Raw genomic sequence first — 19,377 nt, 5'->3', positions numbered from 1 at the left:
TTGGTCCTAGTTAACCAAGTATGCATCTAATCATTTAGAAGAGGAGACGGGTCTATTGTCGACCTGCCGTTTGTTAGCAGCAGCCTTATTGGCTAAGTTGCTTCATGGACAGCAAGTGAGCACTACACACATAGTGATCACCAGGCCATAATAATGGAGGTAGGTATATCGAAACAGGAACCCAGCGCGCGTACAACGACCAATAGAGTTAGTTGGAAAACGAAGGATTACGATAAGGAGATGTTCCTGTTAGCAATAGAAAAAATGCAACTGTCTGGAACGGCAAACAGCAAAGCGGAACAGCACAACTCACGATTTGCCGCGAAGAGTAGCACAGTTCAGAAATGCCGTCAAGACTAGCACAACACGCGACTTTACATTACTTAAAATGTGAGTATTTTATTTTTATTTTGTTGGTTAAGTTTATGAAAACCTTGGACAAAGACAGGCAAACCTTAAAGTTTTACACGGTTTCGGAAATTTTAGAAGGTTTCTAAAAAAGTGAATAATTTAAAAAAATGTTTGTAAAAAATTATTATATTTGTGAAAACCATTTAAAATTCGGTAAAAAGTTGTAAATTGTGAATATTAGGACAGTTTCGTAAAAATCGGGAAATTTTTATAGAAATTCGTTGTTTAAAGTTTGAGTTGTGCTAGTCTAGCGTGCGTCAAATGAGTTGTGCTACTTATGACGGGAAATTTGGACAGTGCTACTTTTTGTAGGGAGCAACGATATGATAAAAATATACGATCCTACTAAAAAGAATTTTCAAGATAAGGTACAGGTAAATTAAAAGCTGTGAAAAAAATTGACGTAATAAATTTTTCGAAGAAATGTCATACCTGATAATATGGCACATATAAACATTGTTTTATCTTTTCTACATTATACCTGAATATGTTTAATAGTTTAATTCATTTTTTAAACAATTAAGAACAAATATAAACAAAAAATCAGAATTTCATTTTTTGACGATTTAAGGTGTATCTGTCCCCTTAAATAATATGAGTTTCGATGACATAATTTCTGATTTCGCTCACAAAAAATCAAGAAAAAAATAGTAATCTTACGTTTTTATATCACATAATAAATATTTTTTTTTTTAATGATTGTAAATGATTTTTTTTTGCGATTGGGGGGCCCCAACATGCCCGGGGCCCTAGGTCCGGGCCTATTAGGCCTTTGCGTAAAGACAGCCCTGCCGAGTACAATGTTAATAGACTGCAGAGTCTCAATCTTCCAGGCATAGAGGTGGAGGATAACGTTTACGTTCCCTTTGTCGACGCAGTAACGAACCTCGGTATTGTCATGCATTTAGAATTAACGTCGAAACCTCATGTAGATACGGTTAACCGAAAGGTTAACAGAGCCCTTTATGGACTCCGAACTTTTAGATCCTACACCACCGAGGCTTTGCTTAAGCAGCTGGCGGGTGCTCTTGTCACCTCTCTTTGGACTATTGTTCCCTTGTATTTCTTAATGTATCAGGTGAACTTCAAACCAGGCTTCAGAGGCTTCAGAATTCATGTGTGAGGTATATATGTGGTATTAGAAGGGACAAGCAGATCAGTCCATATAGAAGGAAACTGGGCTGGCTGACCGTGGAAGAGAGAAGGGTGTATTTTGCGGCGGTAATATTGTATAAAGTAATAGTTATGGTCCATACCTTGCAGCACTTTTCAGGAAAAATGAACTTAATACCTCTTGCAGAAATCCAACAATGTAACAGTGTACAATGCCATGGTGATTAGCGATACTCTTAACTGTGATCCTCGGCTAATTTGTAACATTATACGTGATAAATATGTGATATTTTTTATGTTTATTTTTGGATTGACGCACACTAAAGGTATATATGTAAATGATTCTCGTATTTTTAGGGATATGAATACGAAATGTGCAATATAATTTCAAAATGTGATAACGAGATAACTTGATTGACTAATCTGTGATAAAATGTAATTGTATAGACTTTGTACATTTTAACTTTAGCTCAAATAAATATATCACTTACTTACTTACAACATTGTGTCAATATTGCAAAATATAGTTAAAAAACATTTTATTAAATAAACTGTATAAGCGTTTTCATGGGCCCCCATGTCCGTTTTGGGAGGGATTAACCGAATGGCACTTCTCGATACGGGCATGGGAGCACTTGAAAATGCATATTTAATAGTTTTAATTTAATGCTTAATACTTATATTTTACAATACTGACACAATATTGCAAATAATCTTCTAGCAATATTGCTACAGAATACATACTGACTTTAGGAAATTCAATCCAAAAACGGACATTATGATTTATGGCATTCACCTTTCTGCAATATTTTTAAATCTGATGAATCTGCTGAAACAACCCTGTGGCAACATTGTCTGTTTGCCAGTGGATTAGGTGCTGTATGGATATACTTATCATCTTGATTCTTTTATTTCTTTTTTCTCTCTTTCTCCCACCTACTTTCTACTTGTCTGTTTCTCCAAATCCTAGCCTCGCAAGCGTGTGTTCTAGCATTACACCGCAGCGTAAGTCGTTTTTGAAAAGCATCCAGGGGAAAGTAGTGAGGTCCACTTTTTGTCTATGGCAGGGCCCTGTCCGGACACCGCCCGGCATCAAATTGCCATCAGGATGTGTGCGCGCGCGCGTGTGTGCGTGTCTGTGTATGCAATTAGGACGTAATAAATTATAAACAGTCAAGCACTTGTTTTAACGATAATATTATTAATGTGATTTCGATTATATACACTCCGTACATTAAGAGAGTTTAAAAAGTAATTAAAAAGTCAAATACAAAAAATAAGAGTAATTATTGATGCTTTTTTCTTTAATTAATACTCGAGCAATCAATGCTCGAAATTGTTTGACAAAACATGGTTTTTGTTTTCTTGTATATAATTTCTAAATATTTTTGCTCGTACATTACCCATCTATTAAAATAGTATTTAAAAATTCCAAGTTCTGAAACTATTTATAAGACCGAGTGAACTATCTTCCGGTGATCCGAAACCCAACTTTTACCGACCTGAACAAGTGCACGGCAGAAAATGGATTGCAACTAAACAAAGGCAATTGATTATAAAAAACCAAGAGTTAGTTGCCCTACCTATTATAAATATTTATCACTGCGCCAAGTTTCGAATTAAAATATTAACGCATTAATAAATGGCATTTGAACGAAATTCCGTAATCGCAGCGTTTCACAGCCCAATGAAGAAAGAAATATTTCTGGAAATACCAGATGGCTTTAAAGACTATGAGAATCAAAGACAAACAAAGGTTTGGAAGCTTCACAAATCCTTGTATGGGTTGAAAACAAGTCCAAAGAACTGAAATGCGCATTTCTCGGAGTTTGCTAAGCAACCAGCAAACAATAGAGACCTATGTTTGTTTGTGTATACTGAGAACAACAGTCGTATAATAATGCTGTTGTACGCCGACGACACATTGCTGACAGGCAATAACGAGCCCAAAATGAGAGGAGTACAGAAAGAATTAAGTAAGAAGTTCGACATGAAATTCCTAGGTGAGCCTAAAGAATTCCATATCAAGAAATAGGAACGAAAGGATCATAAGATTGGACCAACACAAGATTATAATCAAGATGCAAACGAAATTTGGATACGCACAAGCCAAAGGTTAATTAACCCCTCTGATAGTCAGTCATAATAGATTACTTGCAATAGTTGCAGAATAACTCCATAGTAACGACTGTGAGCAGAGGCGCAATGGAAGACGGCGGATTAACAAGTCCAAAGGAGACTTGACGATGTCGAGTGAACTCAGGAAAGAGTTTTGGAATATTGGCGATTCCACGCGACATCGAGCCCTGTCCGATGGCGCCACAGCGCCCAAGATGTTAAGCCGTCTCAATCACGTGACCCGCCGCTGAGCTCGTCACGCGTCTGAGCACTGTTGTTCATTTTAAGCTACAATAGTCACGTTTTTTAATCTTACTCCTCTTATGAAGTGTATCTTAATTTACGTATCACCTCATTCCTAATCGCGTCTAGAAAATCCTTTAAAAATTTACCGACAGTACGAGTACACCGTAGAAAATGACTTGAAACTATAGAAGTACAATGAATTATGAAAAACCAAGAGTTAGTTGCCCTTTTATCTAACCTTTCTGATTTCTAACCTTCTTGAGAATGGTCCTTACGTAGTTATTTGCATGCTTTGCATCTTCGTTATCTTCCAAACAGACTGGGCAGTTTGGACAGTCCTCTATTTTAAATCTGTAAAGGTACGCCCGAAAGCTTACGTGCCTCGTCAAAAACTGCGTGAGGTAGTTATTGACTTATCCATGTCCTCTTTGTATTTAGTCCTCTATTCTTTGTATGAGGCAATGTGTCCATCGCCCCTTATCACTGGAATCGCATCTTTTTTGCCACTCAGTCATTGTATGCTTCCTTGCAGAGTCCCAGATTTCATTCTGCGTGATGTCGCTAATTCGTCTCTTCGCCTCGAATATGTCCTTCGTTTCCATTGCTAAAAGGTCAATAGGCTGCATGTCTGCTATGATACCCACCGCCTGTACACTGTCGATATCTTTCGTGCATAACTTTTGACCAACATGGCATTTGCCCATATCGATGTGATAACACTGGCTAAGAGTAACCTGCGTTTCTGCGTTGGCCTTCCTACATTTGGCATCAACCTCAATAAAGTAGCGCAAACTTTTGCTACTTTATTACTTACTACTTTAAGATGTTGTTTAAACGTAAGTCTTGCATCGATGGTAAGGCGCAGGCTCTTGGTGGTCGGTTGAGATACAATCTCATGTCTGCTCACCGTCAGTGTTATTGTGTCTATCTTCTTTCTACTAGAAATGAGGATAGCTTCGGTTTTTTGACTGGCCAGTTCTAGGCCTGCCTTTGCTAGCGGTTCATGTACTATATGGATGACTCCTTAGCTATGTACCTCACTTCTTCTTTGTGCTTCGCGACCAGCACTACTGCAATATCGTCAGTAAAGTCTACTACTGTGACTTCTTTGGGTGATTCCATCTTAGTTCTCCATCGTACATAATCTTCCAAGTCGATGGGCCAAGTACTGACCCGTGAGGGACGTCTTCTGTAACTTCATAAGTCTTGGTACCCTTCTCAGTGTCATATAATAGGATTCTGTTCTTCAAGTAGTCGGACATAATCCTTCTTATATAAAAGTGCACATCCTGCTTCCGGAGTGCCTTTTATATTTTTCTCCTTTTAGCCGAGTTAAATGCATTTTTGACGTCTAATGTAACTATGGCACAGTACTCCTTTTTTCCACCTTTCCTCCTCTATAACTGTTCGCGCAGCGTCAATCACTAGGGTAACTGCGTCTAGGGTTGAACAATTCTCCCTAAAGCAATGTTGGTGTTCCGCCAATCCACCTTTTCCTTCTATCAAATGGTCTATTCTGACACAGATAATGCGTTCCAGATTCATGGCCGAGGTATAAACATGCAGAGTAGTCTGTAGAATGCGGATTCCGAGGTTGGCTTTCTTTCTTTTGTCAGAAGTACGAGTCGCTATTTTCTCTAATTTGTGAAAAATAATCCCTCTTCTAAAGATGAATTGTATAATTGGTCACCCCATCCTTGCAACTGACACCGCACCTCCGTAACTGACACCCCTCCCACTACACTTTCTATATCTTACTGCTGAATCTTTTCGGTTGTATATTTCAATCAGATAGATGTGAAGATACACTCAAATTCAATATTAAGATTTTATTATGTTTAAAAGTTATTAAAAGTTCAAGAAAAATTACTATAATAACATAGTCACGGCGGGATATACTTGCATTATAATACGATTTACTATGTAACATTTGTATTGTAATTTTTAAGGCTCATAAAATATTTTGAATAATTTAATTTTTACTTTTTTCAACGTTTATTATTTTTGTTGGTTATGTATTCTTTTAGTCACGTATTTGTATATTATAGCAAGTCTATGGACTTATAACAACTTTTGTTACATCATTTTTCTGAATGTACGTACTAATAATAAAAGGAAATAAAATATTTAAAAGTACTAATACGTTTATCTAACATATTGTAGATTTTAAATAAATCGAAATGCGTGCGCCCAACTGCATTATGCTTCGCATTCATACAAAAATAGGATGTGCAACTCGTGTGACGTTGGCACGACATACTATTACATTTGAGGGGACACAACACCTTCAAATCATGAAAAAAAGAATTATGAGTAAAAATGACAAAATTAAAGTAAATCATTTAAAATTTTTTTTAGCGATATTTAGTATAAATACCTTTAACTTTACCGTGCTAAAACCTCAATTATCTCTGCCGGCCCATTGTGGCACTCAGTGCAATGTTTTGTGAATTTTTTCACTGTCCGTAGGATTCCAAGTGTACAAATGGTTCTTTTGGGCCCTAATACCAGGAGGATACTTTATACACCTGTAATTCTGGTATAAATGCAAGGATTTTAATTTGAATGCTTAGAAATGGTTTAGCGATAAAAATACTGAATTTTTTTTTCGCTTATTATGCCACCTTTTTGGATATAAAACATTTTCTACGAGACGACGTTCATGCGGTCTACCCTGGGCACCATGTACCTCGGAAGTCGTTGCCGTTGCCATATTCGTGTTACCGAGTTGTACATTTTTTTAGTGTTTCCTCAGAATATTATTTATACAATAATGCAATTTCTAAAAAGTAATTAATCACATTAGGTCAGAAAATTTTCTGATGCTCTGACGAATCAAATGCAAAAAACCGCATTACGATCCGCCTTACTGCTCAACAAATCGACAGTCCATTGCTTCATTTCCTCGACTACATGGGCACCTCCGAAATACTCGAACATCAATTACCTCGGTTTTGGAACTCAGGGGTTTCCAACTCCGAGTTCATTGAATACCAACATACTCGGACGTTCTAAACGTCCCATTGGAATTGAATGAAGTCAAATTTTCGCTTTTCTACAAATACCGAGATTTCTTTGAATCAAGAATTTGCAACCGTAGAAGTGTGGCAGTTTAAAATTTCTTTCCATGTAGTGAATGTGGGGCAAAACAAGACGTATGCGGAAGAAACACCTTTTACAACCCTTACGAAAATAATTTGCATGTGATCCTGCATACCTGACTGAAATTATGCATGAGCTACTGCATGAACATCTGCATAAAAAAATGTAAACTTTTATGCACGATTTTCTGCATGGGATATTGCATCATGAACTATATATGTATATGCATGTTGCTGTACATGTTATTATGGTGGAATATCCGCACAGAATTCGCGAAATTTGTGCATGAGTTACTGCACTGTTCTGTGTATACATGTGTGCATAACATTATGCATAAACTCTTGCTCTTTATATATACAGATTTGTACATAAGATTAAACATGTGAATATGCACATATTTTTATAGAACATTGCATACAAAAATGCAGTATACAATACTGATTTTCGTGTTAAGGCTAACTTATGTAAGTAAATTTAAATGCAAGCACGCAATACTTGCAATAAATTCTGCTTAAATTTTTGCATGATTTCTTAATGGCTCTTACAGTGGATATATCGCAGTGTCTTCTGTTATATTTTCTGCAGGATTTTTTTTATACGGGGACAGGTCCAAGTCGTTGCCGATAGAATGTCAAAAACCAAGTATATATTATTTTTTACTCAAACATGCATCCCGCTTAGAAAAATTAATTTTCGTATAGAATTCAACGGACTGAGAGAGATCGATAGGGGGTGAGGGTAAAATTTTTGAAAAATAAATATTTGAAAGGCAAAAATTACGAATTGAATTATAACAAAAAGTAAAATTTTAAGTCCCAGAATATTCGAAAGGTATAATTTTGAAAAGCTAAATTTGGAAATTCCTAAAAATATCGCTTTCGCGATATTTCAATTCAACATTTTTGTTTTATAAATTTTCTCATTTCAAAATCTCAGTTTATAAATTTTGAATTTCTAATCTTTATTTTTATTTTAATTTTAATTTTTCAAAAATTTTACCCCCACCCATGGATAGGGGTTAAAAGGCAGCAATCGTGAGAAAATATGTTGAATACTTGAAGGTTATTAGAAAAAAAAGCTTAGCTGACGTGAATGATCATGCTTCCAAAAATCCTGATTAAACCGTACAGCAGCTCCGTTAAAGATCTTCGTAGCATCCATAGAGGATGACTCGTAAAAATTTTCAAAGTTCAAACAACACTGAATTTGCATGCATGAATGTATCAGCAGTAGAAACGTAAGGTCACTTCAGTCTTCTTTATACTTAAAAATTTTCACGAGCCGTCTTCTACGGAAGCTACGGAAATCTTCAATGGAGTTGGTGTACGGTTAAATCAGGATTTTCGAAAGCGTCATCATCGACGTCGGATAAGCTTGTATTTCTAATTATTCTATAAGAATTCAAAATTTTTTCGTGACTGCCGCACGTGAGGTAACCTTCTAGCCTATCTCTTTATTCTGTCACTCGTTGAATTCTATACGGAAATTAATTTTCCTAAGCGGGATGCATGTTTAAGTAAAAAATATATATATTTGGTTTTTAATTTGTTATTTTAGACAGTCGCTTGCTCTTTCCACTCTTTGTCCGGCGGTAACGATCGTTTTTGACATTCCATCGACAACGACTTGGACATGCCCCCTTATGGAAAAATTTTGCAGAAAATATAACAAAAGAAACTGCAATATCCACTGTAGGAGCCATACAGAAATAATGCAAAAATTTTAACAGAATTTATTGCAGGTATTGTGTGCTTATATTAAAATTTACGTACATAATATAGCCTTCGTACGATGATCAGTATTGTATACTACATTTTTGTATATAGCATTCGATAAAGCATGTTTGCATTTTGAAACTCATGCACAAATATGTACATAAAACCAGCAAGTTCATACAAAATATTATGCACACATGTATGCACAGAACAGTGCAGTAACTCATGCATGAATTCCGCGAATTATGTGCAGATATTACACCATAATAGCACAGCAACCTGCATATTCATATACATTATATGTATAATGCAATATCTCATGCAGATAATCGTGCATAAATGTTTACAGTTTTTTGCGCAGATGTCCATGCAGTAGCTCATGCATGATGTCATACAGTCAGATAAGCAGCATCATATGCAGAATATTTTCGTAAGGGAAAGTAAAATTGAATATTAATCTTAGAATGAGTGAAAGAACTCAGAGTGAGTTCCGACAAAAGGAAAGGGTTGAGTGAGTGAAGGATTCTTTTTAATTAACACACACGATTTCGCGGTACACAAAAAGCACTTGCTTTGGCGTAAAAACCCTCACGGTTTAGAGGGAAAAGCCTCAGCAAGTGTAAGCTTTATTGAAAATAAGGAAAAGGAAACTATACAAATAAAAGAAAGAGAACAGTGACTCTAAAAGAGAAAAAACTCATGTGAAAGAACGCACGCAAAACGCAAAGACGCGAGGTACCTTTTCCGTGCGTAGAGAGAGCTCTCTTACCACAAAGAAGAAAGCAAAAACCGCCGCTGAAGAGGGCGTTGAGCAGGCCTCGTGGTAGTCCGCCGCTGCTTCCGTCCTGGTCCTGGAGGTCTAGAAGCCGGGCCTGGGGAGCGAAAAGATGGTCCGCAACCGTGCACCAAGCGCGCCCCGACGTCTCGGGGAGCCAGACGCTTGTCATGAGGGCAACAAGGGGTGTTGCCGCTGTTCGCTCGCCCCGAAGAGGTCACGTACAACACGTGGACACCTTCGCCAACAAACCTTAAGACTATCGCCTCGAGGCACACTCACACACGCGCACAAATACACACACGCGAACGACGCGATCGCAAATTTTCCGCTAAACAAAACAAACGCAGCGCAGAACGAGGTGAACAGTGATAGCTCTGAGATGAACAAGTCACTGGCTCACCGTACAAAGAAAAACGTCGAAAAGCGTAAGGAAGCCAAACGTGCGAAGCGCTAGGCAGTCCTAACAGGAATCAGCGCGCGCGGGCCCTTCGCGCGCTCGCTTTCACATATATATTTACAGATTTTGACAATACAGCAAAGCTCCTTTTAGATTATATTAAAAAAATCTTGTATTTTTAATATGATTTAACAGATTTACACTTTAATAATAACAATTAGAATGTTTCATCGATAAACTATGAGACGACGGGACGGCAAGTATGCATTAAAATAATATTTTGGTCGGGTGTCATGGGTATACGAAGCTCGAGCGGTGAGGTTAGTCGGACTTCCGGCACTGCCGATCTATGGCCGCGTGGGCTCCTCGCTGTCGTCTATCGCCTCCTCCTCGTCCTCGAACTTGATGAGACATTCCGTCGCAAACTCGTACTCGGGCTCTCGTTGTCCAACGAGATGTTTTCGGCTTGATGGTCTTCAGTGCCAAGTGTCATTTGCTGTTCGTCGGAGCAGCTCCAGCAGTCGTCGTTGCAGCGCTCGCCAATTGTGGCGAACTTTGCTGCACTAATATAAGGTAGGCACAGGTGAGAAGAGTGACCAAGCAGCTGCAGGTAGCTATCCATGCCCAGTTTACCGAGCTGCAGTAGAAGCCACTGACAGGCGAAAAAAATAAAAATAGTGCAGTTAAATATAAATCACTGCGGGACTGCACAGGACCTACTAAGCTAGTATGTCCATGAGACAAAGATCGACATAACCATCATCTGTGAACAATACAGAGACCTGGACGAACTATCGTGGGATATGGAGAGGACTGGTAAAGCGGCCATATGGGCATGCGGAAATGCCGCTTTGAGAGAAAGAATGACAAGACGTAATGTAGGATTCGTACGCGCTAAAGTCGCAGGCGTACACATTTACAGTTGCTATGCTTCTCCTAACGCGTCGATAGAACAATTCAGACAACTGTTGGACCAGGTAGTATAGGATGCTGTAGGAAGGAAACCGGTACAGATAGTAAACGATTTAAACGCTTAGGCAGTAGAGTGGGACAGCTTCAGGACGAATGTTGGTAAAGTCCTATGCACGAAAGCTGTCAACAATTTATAAGAGAAGTGCATGGCGGGTCGCTTATGCCTACCGAATAGTATCAGAAAATGCAGTGTGCGTTATCTCAAGTATGCCGCCTATTGACCTTCTAGCAACAGAACGAAAGAATATATACGAAGAAAGCCGGCGTGGTGACAATACTCAAAAGGAAGTTTGGAAATCCGCGAAGAAACAAACTCTAGCTGAGTGGCAAAGACGATGGGACTCCAGTGGAAAGGGTCGATGGACGCATCGCCTCATACCACATATTGTTGGCTGGACCAATAGACGACACGGGGAAGTGAATTACTACCTTACGCTGTTTTTGAGCGGACATGGGTGCTTTCGAGCCTACCTACACCTTTTGAAGATAGAGGACAATCCGAATTGCCCAATATGTTTGGAAGCAAACGAAGATGCAGAGCATGTCTTCTGTGACTGTTTGCGATACGAAATGGAACAAGAAGAACTTGAGTGTTACCTTCAGACTAGGGTGACCCCGGAGTCAATGATGGCAGCTATGCTAGCGTCGAAGGATGGCTGGTGCGCAGTAAAAAACCGCGTAGGGACCATTATCAAGAAGGTAAGAAATTGCGAAGAGAATAGAAGGGAAGGACAAGGGGAAACAGCTGAGTAAAACTGTTGCTAGACGAAAGCCATTAAATAGTAGATACGAAACGCTCCTCGGACTGATGCAGAGGATCGTAGGTCACAAAGTTGAGTTATTACTTCCCGGCCTGATACAGAGGAACGTAGGAGCTAGGGTTGAGTACCTTTAAGTGCTCCTCAGACCGATGCTGAGAAACGTAGGTAACTGAGTTGAGCCCAGACTCCCTTACCCGATGCAGAGGAACATAGGTGTCGGGGTTGAGTCTGTCCAGAGGATGACCGGCCGATGATGCAGGAAGCAGACGGCTGGATGATGCAAAATGAAAAAGACGGCAGGACGATGCAGAATGAAGAAGACGAGTTTGATCGTGAACCCATATTCACCTTGGTGAATGGGGGATGTATGGAAATGTCAAACTTTAAAAGAGAAGCCAAAAAAGCTAGTTAAAGGGCCCCACGGAAGTATTGTTCAATGATAGTACCTGTGGGGATCCGTTGTCGGAGGGCTACTTGTGCAGAGCTTGCTCGGCCTACGCCACATAACACACACACACAAACGTTGCCTAGAATTATTCATAAAAATTTAAAAGAAATCAAAAAAAGAAGAATTTCTACGTTTATTCTCACGTTTTGCTTGGTAAAGCTCGCCCCTGTCTCATACTCTAAACTCTACAGTAGGTCTCAAATAGCTGACTTTACACCCTTGGCACACAATATGCACAATTTACTGCTTTTACTTACTGACATTTTTTATCCGCTAATAAAATTGTAACGTTTCCATTTTCCTCGAGATTGGATGGTCAGTCGGATCCAGGATTTAGTTAGGAGAAAAGGGTTATTGAAGACTCTGTTTTTAAATGTTACCAAAAATAATCATATATTTGATACTTTAATCAACAATGTGGGTGAGTGATATTATGACCCACCTGTAACAGATGTGTGTGTGTGTGTGTGTGTGTGTGTGCAGGGTGGGCCATTTTAATCAAACCAGTCTAATAACTCCTAAATCAAGCCATGAACAGAAAAATTGTTCAGATGAAAGTTGTCCAGGATCAAGGGGGACATCTTTTTGTGCAATTAGTTTTGACCTTGAACTCAAATTTCAAGGTATTTCAAGGTCAAATTTTTTTTTTTTAATATCCCTACTTTTATGATGAATATTCAAACCTAATGTGACAATGACCATGAAAATATTTACCTTGAAAACAAAATAATTCCCTAATTTCAGCGCTACACAGGAACAACGACGTGGACGTATTAGGATTATGTTCCCTTTGGGGTGCTTTTTTAACGTGAGTACCCTTGCCTCTCACTGGGGTGCTTGTTTACTGTGAGTCCCCTTGCCTCTCACTAGGATGCTTGTTTAACATTCGATAACAAATTTTTAGTGGTCAAAAGTAAATTTTGAAGTAAACATGATAATTTTAAATATCTGAGTTCTTAATGGGAGTGGGAAATGGAACGTTAAAAATCAATGTTGTCAATTCATTCGCGGTCGAAGCAGAGTCAAGTAAAAGTTTAACGTTTCAAAAGCGTAAAAAATGGTTAAACAATAAAGGTAAGATGTTAAAAAATACATTATTTAAGATAAAATATTAAACAGCATTTTGCTTTTGTAATATTAAAAAAAATTTTTAATAATTGTCTTTGTTGAATTTCTTTAATCTAATATGAATTGTAACGATTGTTCTCACGCTGTCTTCAATTTAAATCACAATGTCTTAACGTAAGAAAATAAGAAGTTACAAATTTGATTTAAAAATTATACAGTTTGAAAATTCCTCCTTTTTTGTTGTCACTTTCTTATTTTGGTTTAGTTTCAATTTCAATAAAGAGTGAATGTAAATAAAATAGTTTTTCTTATTATAAACAAAATTTTCAACATGGTCGATTATCAATCCAATGAAATTGTTGATATGATAATGATCTTAGGCGAAACCCAAAACAATGCCAGAGCCGCGGTGCGACTCTACGCTGAACGCTTTCCTCTAAGAAGGCGTCCTACTCACGACACATTACTTAGATTACTTCGAAGAGCTCGTGATGGACATCTTCGTCGTCAATGCAGACACCATGAATACAACGAAAATGATCCTAATGTTATATGCCTCCTTAGCATCTGTGCATCTCAATCCACAAATTAGTAGTCGACAAATTGAAAGAGAAATCCGTATACCACGAAGAACAGCATTGAGAATTCTCAATAATCTCCACTATCACGATTACCACATAAGATTAGTTCATGAGCTGAGGCCACGCCGCTTTCTAATGCGTATTAACTTTTGCCAGTGGGCTTTAGGAGTTTTACAAAATGATCCAGATTTTTTCAGATTTGTTATGTTTTCTGACGAGGCTATATTTCGCAGTGATGGTCAATTAAATAGGCACAATAGTCACTACTGGTCACCTGTAAATCCCCACTGGTACATGACTATTGACCATCAAAACCGATGGAGTTTAATGGTGTGGTGTGGGATCATTAATGGTTACCTGATTGGGCCATATTTTTTCGGTCAAAATGTTAACCAGAATAGCTATTTGGCATTGCTCAGAGATCGACTGCCAGAGCTTTTAGAGGATGTTGACTTTCGGACGTTTCGGACGTAAAATTTCCTGTTCTTTCCAAATCTGCTATCAAAAATAGGGGTTCCTATTTTTTTTTAAAATTTGACCTTGAAATGACCTTGAAATTTGAGTTCAAGGTCAAAACTAATTGCACAAAAAGATGTCCCCCTTGATCCTGGACAACTTTCATCTGAACAATTTTTCTGTTCATGGCTTAATTTAGGAGTTATTAGACTGGTTTGATTAAAATGGCCCACCCTGTATATATATATATATATATATATATATATATATATATATATATATATTCGCGGTTGTTAGAAATATTTCGCCTGTACAAATCAAATAGTTTTAATTGGCACGGTTACAGTGTTTCGGCGCGGCATAGATAATACAGTACGGTGTCGGGTTTACGGAGCGATGAATGGGATTTGAGGTTAGGTTTACATTCGGTTGCGACGGCGTCGTGTGCGCACGACTCTGCGGATCGTCGTCGCTGATCTCGTTACTCTCTTCGCCCTGTGTGCGCACAGCGGCGAAAGAAGTCGTGAAACGTTAGCGTAAAGGTTGTTTTGAAGTAGAGAGGTTAACCTCAAATTTACAGAGATGTAAGCGCCGACTCTGTGGATCGTCGGTGAGCGTCTCGCTACTTCCTTAACCCTGTATGCGCACAGTGGTAGAGGGAGCAGAGATACGTCGGAGAGTGAGAGGCAGGTTTCGGCGACTCTGGGTATCGTCCACGTGTGCTTACGAGGACGAAACTCGTTGTCGTTCTGGTTTTCCCGATTATCTCGTGTGCTCATGTCGATAATCCGGAGGATCGGGGTAAGGTAATGCGAACTAGCCGTTACGTGTGCTCACGAGACGGTTCCGTCGACGGTGGTTTAACTCTGGCTCTCCTTGCAGTATCGTGTGCCCACGGTACTGCCCGGATCGGAAACTCGAGCTGAACTGCCAGTGACGCCGCGCAGTCGGCCTTATAAAGCCCTGTGCCATATATCCGTGTATGTCAGACGAGTATGTTCGCGGTGCCTAGTGTGCCATGCGCCCGCCACCTGACGCGTTACGGCTGAATCGCTTGTCAGTGTGTGTCGTGCTGCCGCAGCCGGCGCTCATGGGGACTCGCCTTCTTGTCGTTGCGCGCGCGCTCATTTCGCGCCGTGCGGACTCGCCTTTGCGTCGCGCGGCTAACTTCCGCTGAGCCTGTTGCGGCTGCCTTCACATGTATTTAACAGCGAGACTCGCAAAATTAATTTTTAATTGCAAGTTTTCAATTAATTTTTTTCATAAATGGAAAATTTCAAGATTTATGAAAATTACTACTAGCGTCATAGCTATGAAAAACGCGAATGTTTATACATTATCATAAAAACTATAGGTGCGCACCAAGAAATAGGTCAGCTTTTTGATTACCTGTAGTAAATACTCGTCTTCGGATCGCAGTGAGTGCAAGCGCGATACGTCACGTCTAATAAAGCTCACTTTACGCCTTTGATATACAGAGCATACGATTTCTTAATTTTTATTTAAAATAACAACAATTTTCAGATGTCTGTGTAAAGGGCTCGGCTCAACGCCGCTTCTGGCAGCCCTTTCACACAGGCACATCTCGGCGGGCCCTTCCGTCTGCTGACGTGCAACTAGCTACACCTTGCACGCCGTTGTGCTCTCCTGATAATGAGCACAGCTAGATGACTTGATTAACGCCTTTGTCTATCCCACCTTATACTACAAAAAAATTATGCACACTACACACACCCTTACACAAAGTACTTGCACACTTTCACCCTCTTTAAAAAAAGGAATACAATAATTAACAAACCCTCACGAAACATCCGGCAAAACGATAAGGACGCGGTATATCGTCTACGCGTTTTCCTCTCGCCGTAAACCCGGGGCTACTCAACATCGATGTAAGTCTTACCACGGTTGCTTTTTGGTCTAAATACTTGTCTGTCATCTTGTATTTTCCTAATCTATCGAAATCTTTCATATACTTTTTACACACTGACTAGCTGCCATCTACCGTACTAATGATCGTACATGATGTATATGGTAAGACTAATTTTTATCGCACAGTGTAAATTCTCGTACGATATAACTTTTAAATTTGTAAATTTTCGCAGTAATCTTGAAAATGGAGGTTAAACCTCCAAAACGTCTGTGAATTTAAATAAAGATGATTTCACTAACACCTAAAGATGCTTAAATTCTCCCGCATTCTAAATTAAAAATCAACAATCAGTGCTAGTAATTTTTGCATACGCAGAAATTGCAAGCGAAAACGGACAGCAAATCGGAGAATTAATGAAATGAATACCATGTCTCTTTTATAGTAAGATATTTTTCTAAATCAAGTTGTTTTGTATCTTTAAAAAAATATGTTGGTTACAAAATAAATGTAAAGCTAAGAATTCGCTTAAATTAAGCATAATAAGACATTTATATCATTGAAACATAATCACATTAAATACCTCAGATAGGGCTCTAACTATTTTCCAATCAGGTCTAGCCATTCCTGGAGGAGTAATTGCAGCATTGGTTTGCTGTGCTCTCCCTTCCATATTAACATATGTTCCACATTTTTCAGTGTAAGCAGCACCCGGTAGAACAACATCAGCTATTGATGCCCCATGATCTCCATGGCTTCCTATATTAAAATAAAACGGTACCGATTTCATCAATATTTTGTAAGTTTTAAACTATATAACTAATACAAAAATGCCCTGAGTTCGATTCCGTTTCGATTAACCTATATCTACGTAAAAACAGTAATAAAAGACAACCTGTAGATGGTCAGATATTGAAACAATAATCAAAGACCACGTATAAGATAGTTAAAAATAAGGTTAGGGAACACTGAAAATAAAACGCAGCAGTTTCTGCTGTAGAAACGGCAATTTTAGCTATTGTTGCCACCGTAGCGACTGTTCAGTAAACACAGTGAGTGGTTACTGGTAGTTTTGGCAGGTCTTGGCAAGCAGTCTCTATTTCGAGAATATGTAGGTTATGTATAACCTTTTCAAAACATAAAAAATATTGAGTAATTAATTTTTTAGATAAGTAATGTGATTAATGTGTAAAGTGCCAGAGTACTACTCTGCATACAATAATAGGATGGTAATAAGTTAATAGTTGTTATTCAAGGTATTTTACTATTTTATAATATCAAGAATTGTCGCGACAATAAAAATAGAACCGCAGCGCATAACCTCCTGTTGGGTCGTGGTGCCCCGGCGCGAAATAAACGAGTTATTTCGCGTCGGCCGTCTCGAGCGCGAAGAACAACTTTGATCTTAATTTCAAAGAATGTTTGAATCGAGCTCTGTAGTGACGATTTGACGCGTGGGTTGCCGGGGAGGTAAATGCGTTGCCATGAAATATCAACAGTTTTTTTGTTTCTCGGGACGTGAAAAAGGGAGTCCTTGACGCGAGTGAGTCGAATGAGAGCATACACACGGAGCAGACGATCAAAATGGAAAATTAATTCTTTTAAAACCTTTACGCGACTAGTTCTTCCTTTACACTACGTATACAACGTATGGGTGAAAATATTAATTTAATATTTTTTATAAATGGGTAGAGTAAAAAAGACCGTCCGGATCTTTCACAAAGCTGTGGCAAGTGACTAAAAACACTTATTTATATAGTAAAATATCATGAATTTTGGTCAGTGGTTTTGTATGGTATATATATGATATTTTTCGGTAGAAATAGTGTATATTGTAAATATTTTCAGTAGAAATTTTTTTTTTTTATTTACGTGAAAAGAAAAAATTTTTATCAGACAAATATTATTTTGATTTTGACCATTATAAAAGAGTAAAATACCTTGAATAAAAACTATGAACTTACTACCATCCAATTATTGCATGCAGAGTAGTACTCTGGCACTTTACTCATTAATCACATTACTCATCTAAAAAGTTAATTACTTAATATTTTTTATGTTTTAAAAAGGTTATACATAACCTACATATCCTTGAAATAGAGACATCTTGCCAAGACCTGTCAAAACTACCAGTGACCAGTGACAACTACCAGTGATTACCTGTGGCTTTTTCCACTGATGCTTTCATATTAAAAAAGCGCGCCAATGGACGCCTTGATTTTGCTTTGGTTTTCCTTAGTATTTTAATTTTATAGTCTTTAGCTGTTAACGGGAGTCGCAATATGTACAAGGTTATTATTTTAATTGCTTGTTGAATTATTTGCTTTGTGTCCCAGATATTTCGTGACCGCTATTAAAAACGGCCATTCTTGAGCGGCATAGCCAAAAAATGCAGAATAGAAAACGGTTAATTAGCGGTTCAAAAATTATCCAAATAAAGTTGCCGAAAATAATTTTTCGAAATCGGATGATTAATTACTAAAATATGTAACGGGGTGAGACTTGACGTGAGAGCAGAAAATCACAAAAGGAGACGCCGGGACCGAGAATCGATTCGGCGCTCCCGAGATCTCTAGGTGCGCGTGCTACCACTTGAGCCAACGCCACCCTATTTCGTCACTCTCTATCCTGCCTCGATTACCGGCGTGGCGAGGGACGTTGTTCCTCGTTACAAATATTATATACTAAAAGATCCTTTGAAGAAAAAGATACTTTAGATACTAAAAGAAGTAAATTACGATAATAGAATTAATTTTTGGCTTTTAGAATTCTTATTAACAATCATTAAACTTTTTACATACACTTGCAGGAATCGCATTATTAAAATTGTAAAAAGTTTTTACTTATACATTATACGCGTTAAAAACATTTGAATAATAAACTATAGGGTCAGTAATAATTATTCAAACATTAATAAACGAATAAGTATGTTTAAAAAACGCATATATAGAAAAAAAACGATAAAACACCTTTTACACTTAAATACTCGAGCTTTAAAATGTGTAAACTTCGCGAAATTAAACAGGTAACATAGTTCCTTAGGTTTTCAGGATTAGATCAATAAAATAATATGTTAAAACCGTTTTGATCATACAAAATATTGTAAAATTTGATTTTTAACAAATAAATCGAATAAATGGTATGCTACAAGGTGTTTTCAGGGTCGTCGATTACGAATCAAAAACCGCTGTCAATTCATTGGCACGTAGCTTCCTTCAACTAAATTTATTTATTTATTTTTTTTTTTACATGGCATTTGGAACTCGAAAGTTCATCGCCTCATCTACGCAAGCCTTCCACGCTGCCCTATCTTGTGTCAACCCCACCCAAGATGCACCTCTCCG

The 19,377-nt window shown here is 38.2% G+C and overlaps 1 protein-coding gene across 6 annotated transcripts in view; it reads right to left on the bottom strand.

Annotated features, from left to right (window-relative positions):
• The window catches only part of Ndufs1 (NADH dehydrogenase (ubiquinone) Fe-S protein 1, 75kDa), a 268,993-nt gene that overhangs the window by 79,490 nt on the left and 170,126 nt on the right, over positions 1-19,377 (bottom strand). For all 6 annotated transcript variants that reach the window (XR_004227954.2, XM_031932105.2, XM_031932108.2 and 3 more), the window contains 1 exon segment: positions 16,617-16,792. Coding sequence is in view for 5 of the 6 variants with exons in the window: in XM_031932105.2 (XP_031787965.1) it covers positions 16,617-16,792 (176 nt within the window). In the remaining variant the exon portion in view is untranslated.

This window comes from Nasonia vitripennis (assembly GCF_009193385.2).
Source record: "Nasonia vitripennis strain AsymCx chromosome 1 unlocalized genomic scaffold, Nvit_psr_1.1 chr1_random0006, whole genome shotgun sequence".
NCBI lineage: Eukaryota > Metazoa > Arthropoda > Insecta > Hymenoptera > Pteromalidae > Nasonia > Nasonia vitripennis.
Note: the sequence above shows the minus strand (reverse complement) of the source record. Positions and strands in the feature narration are given on the sequence as shown.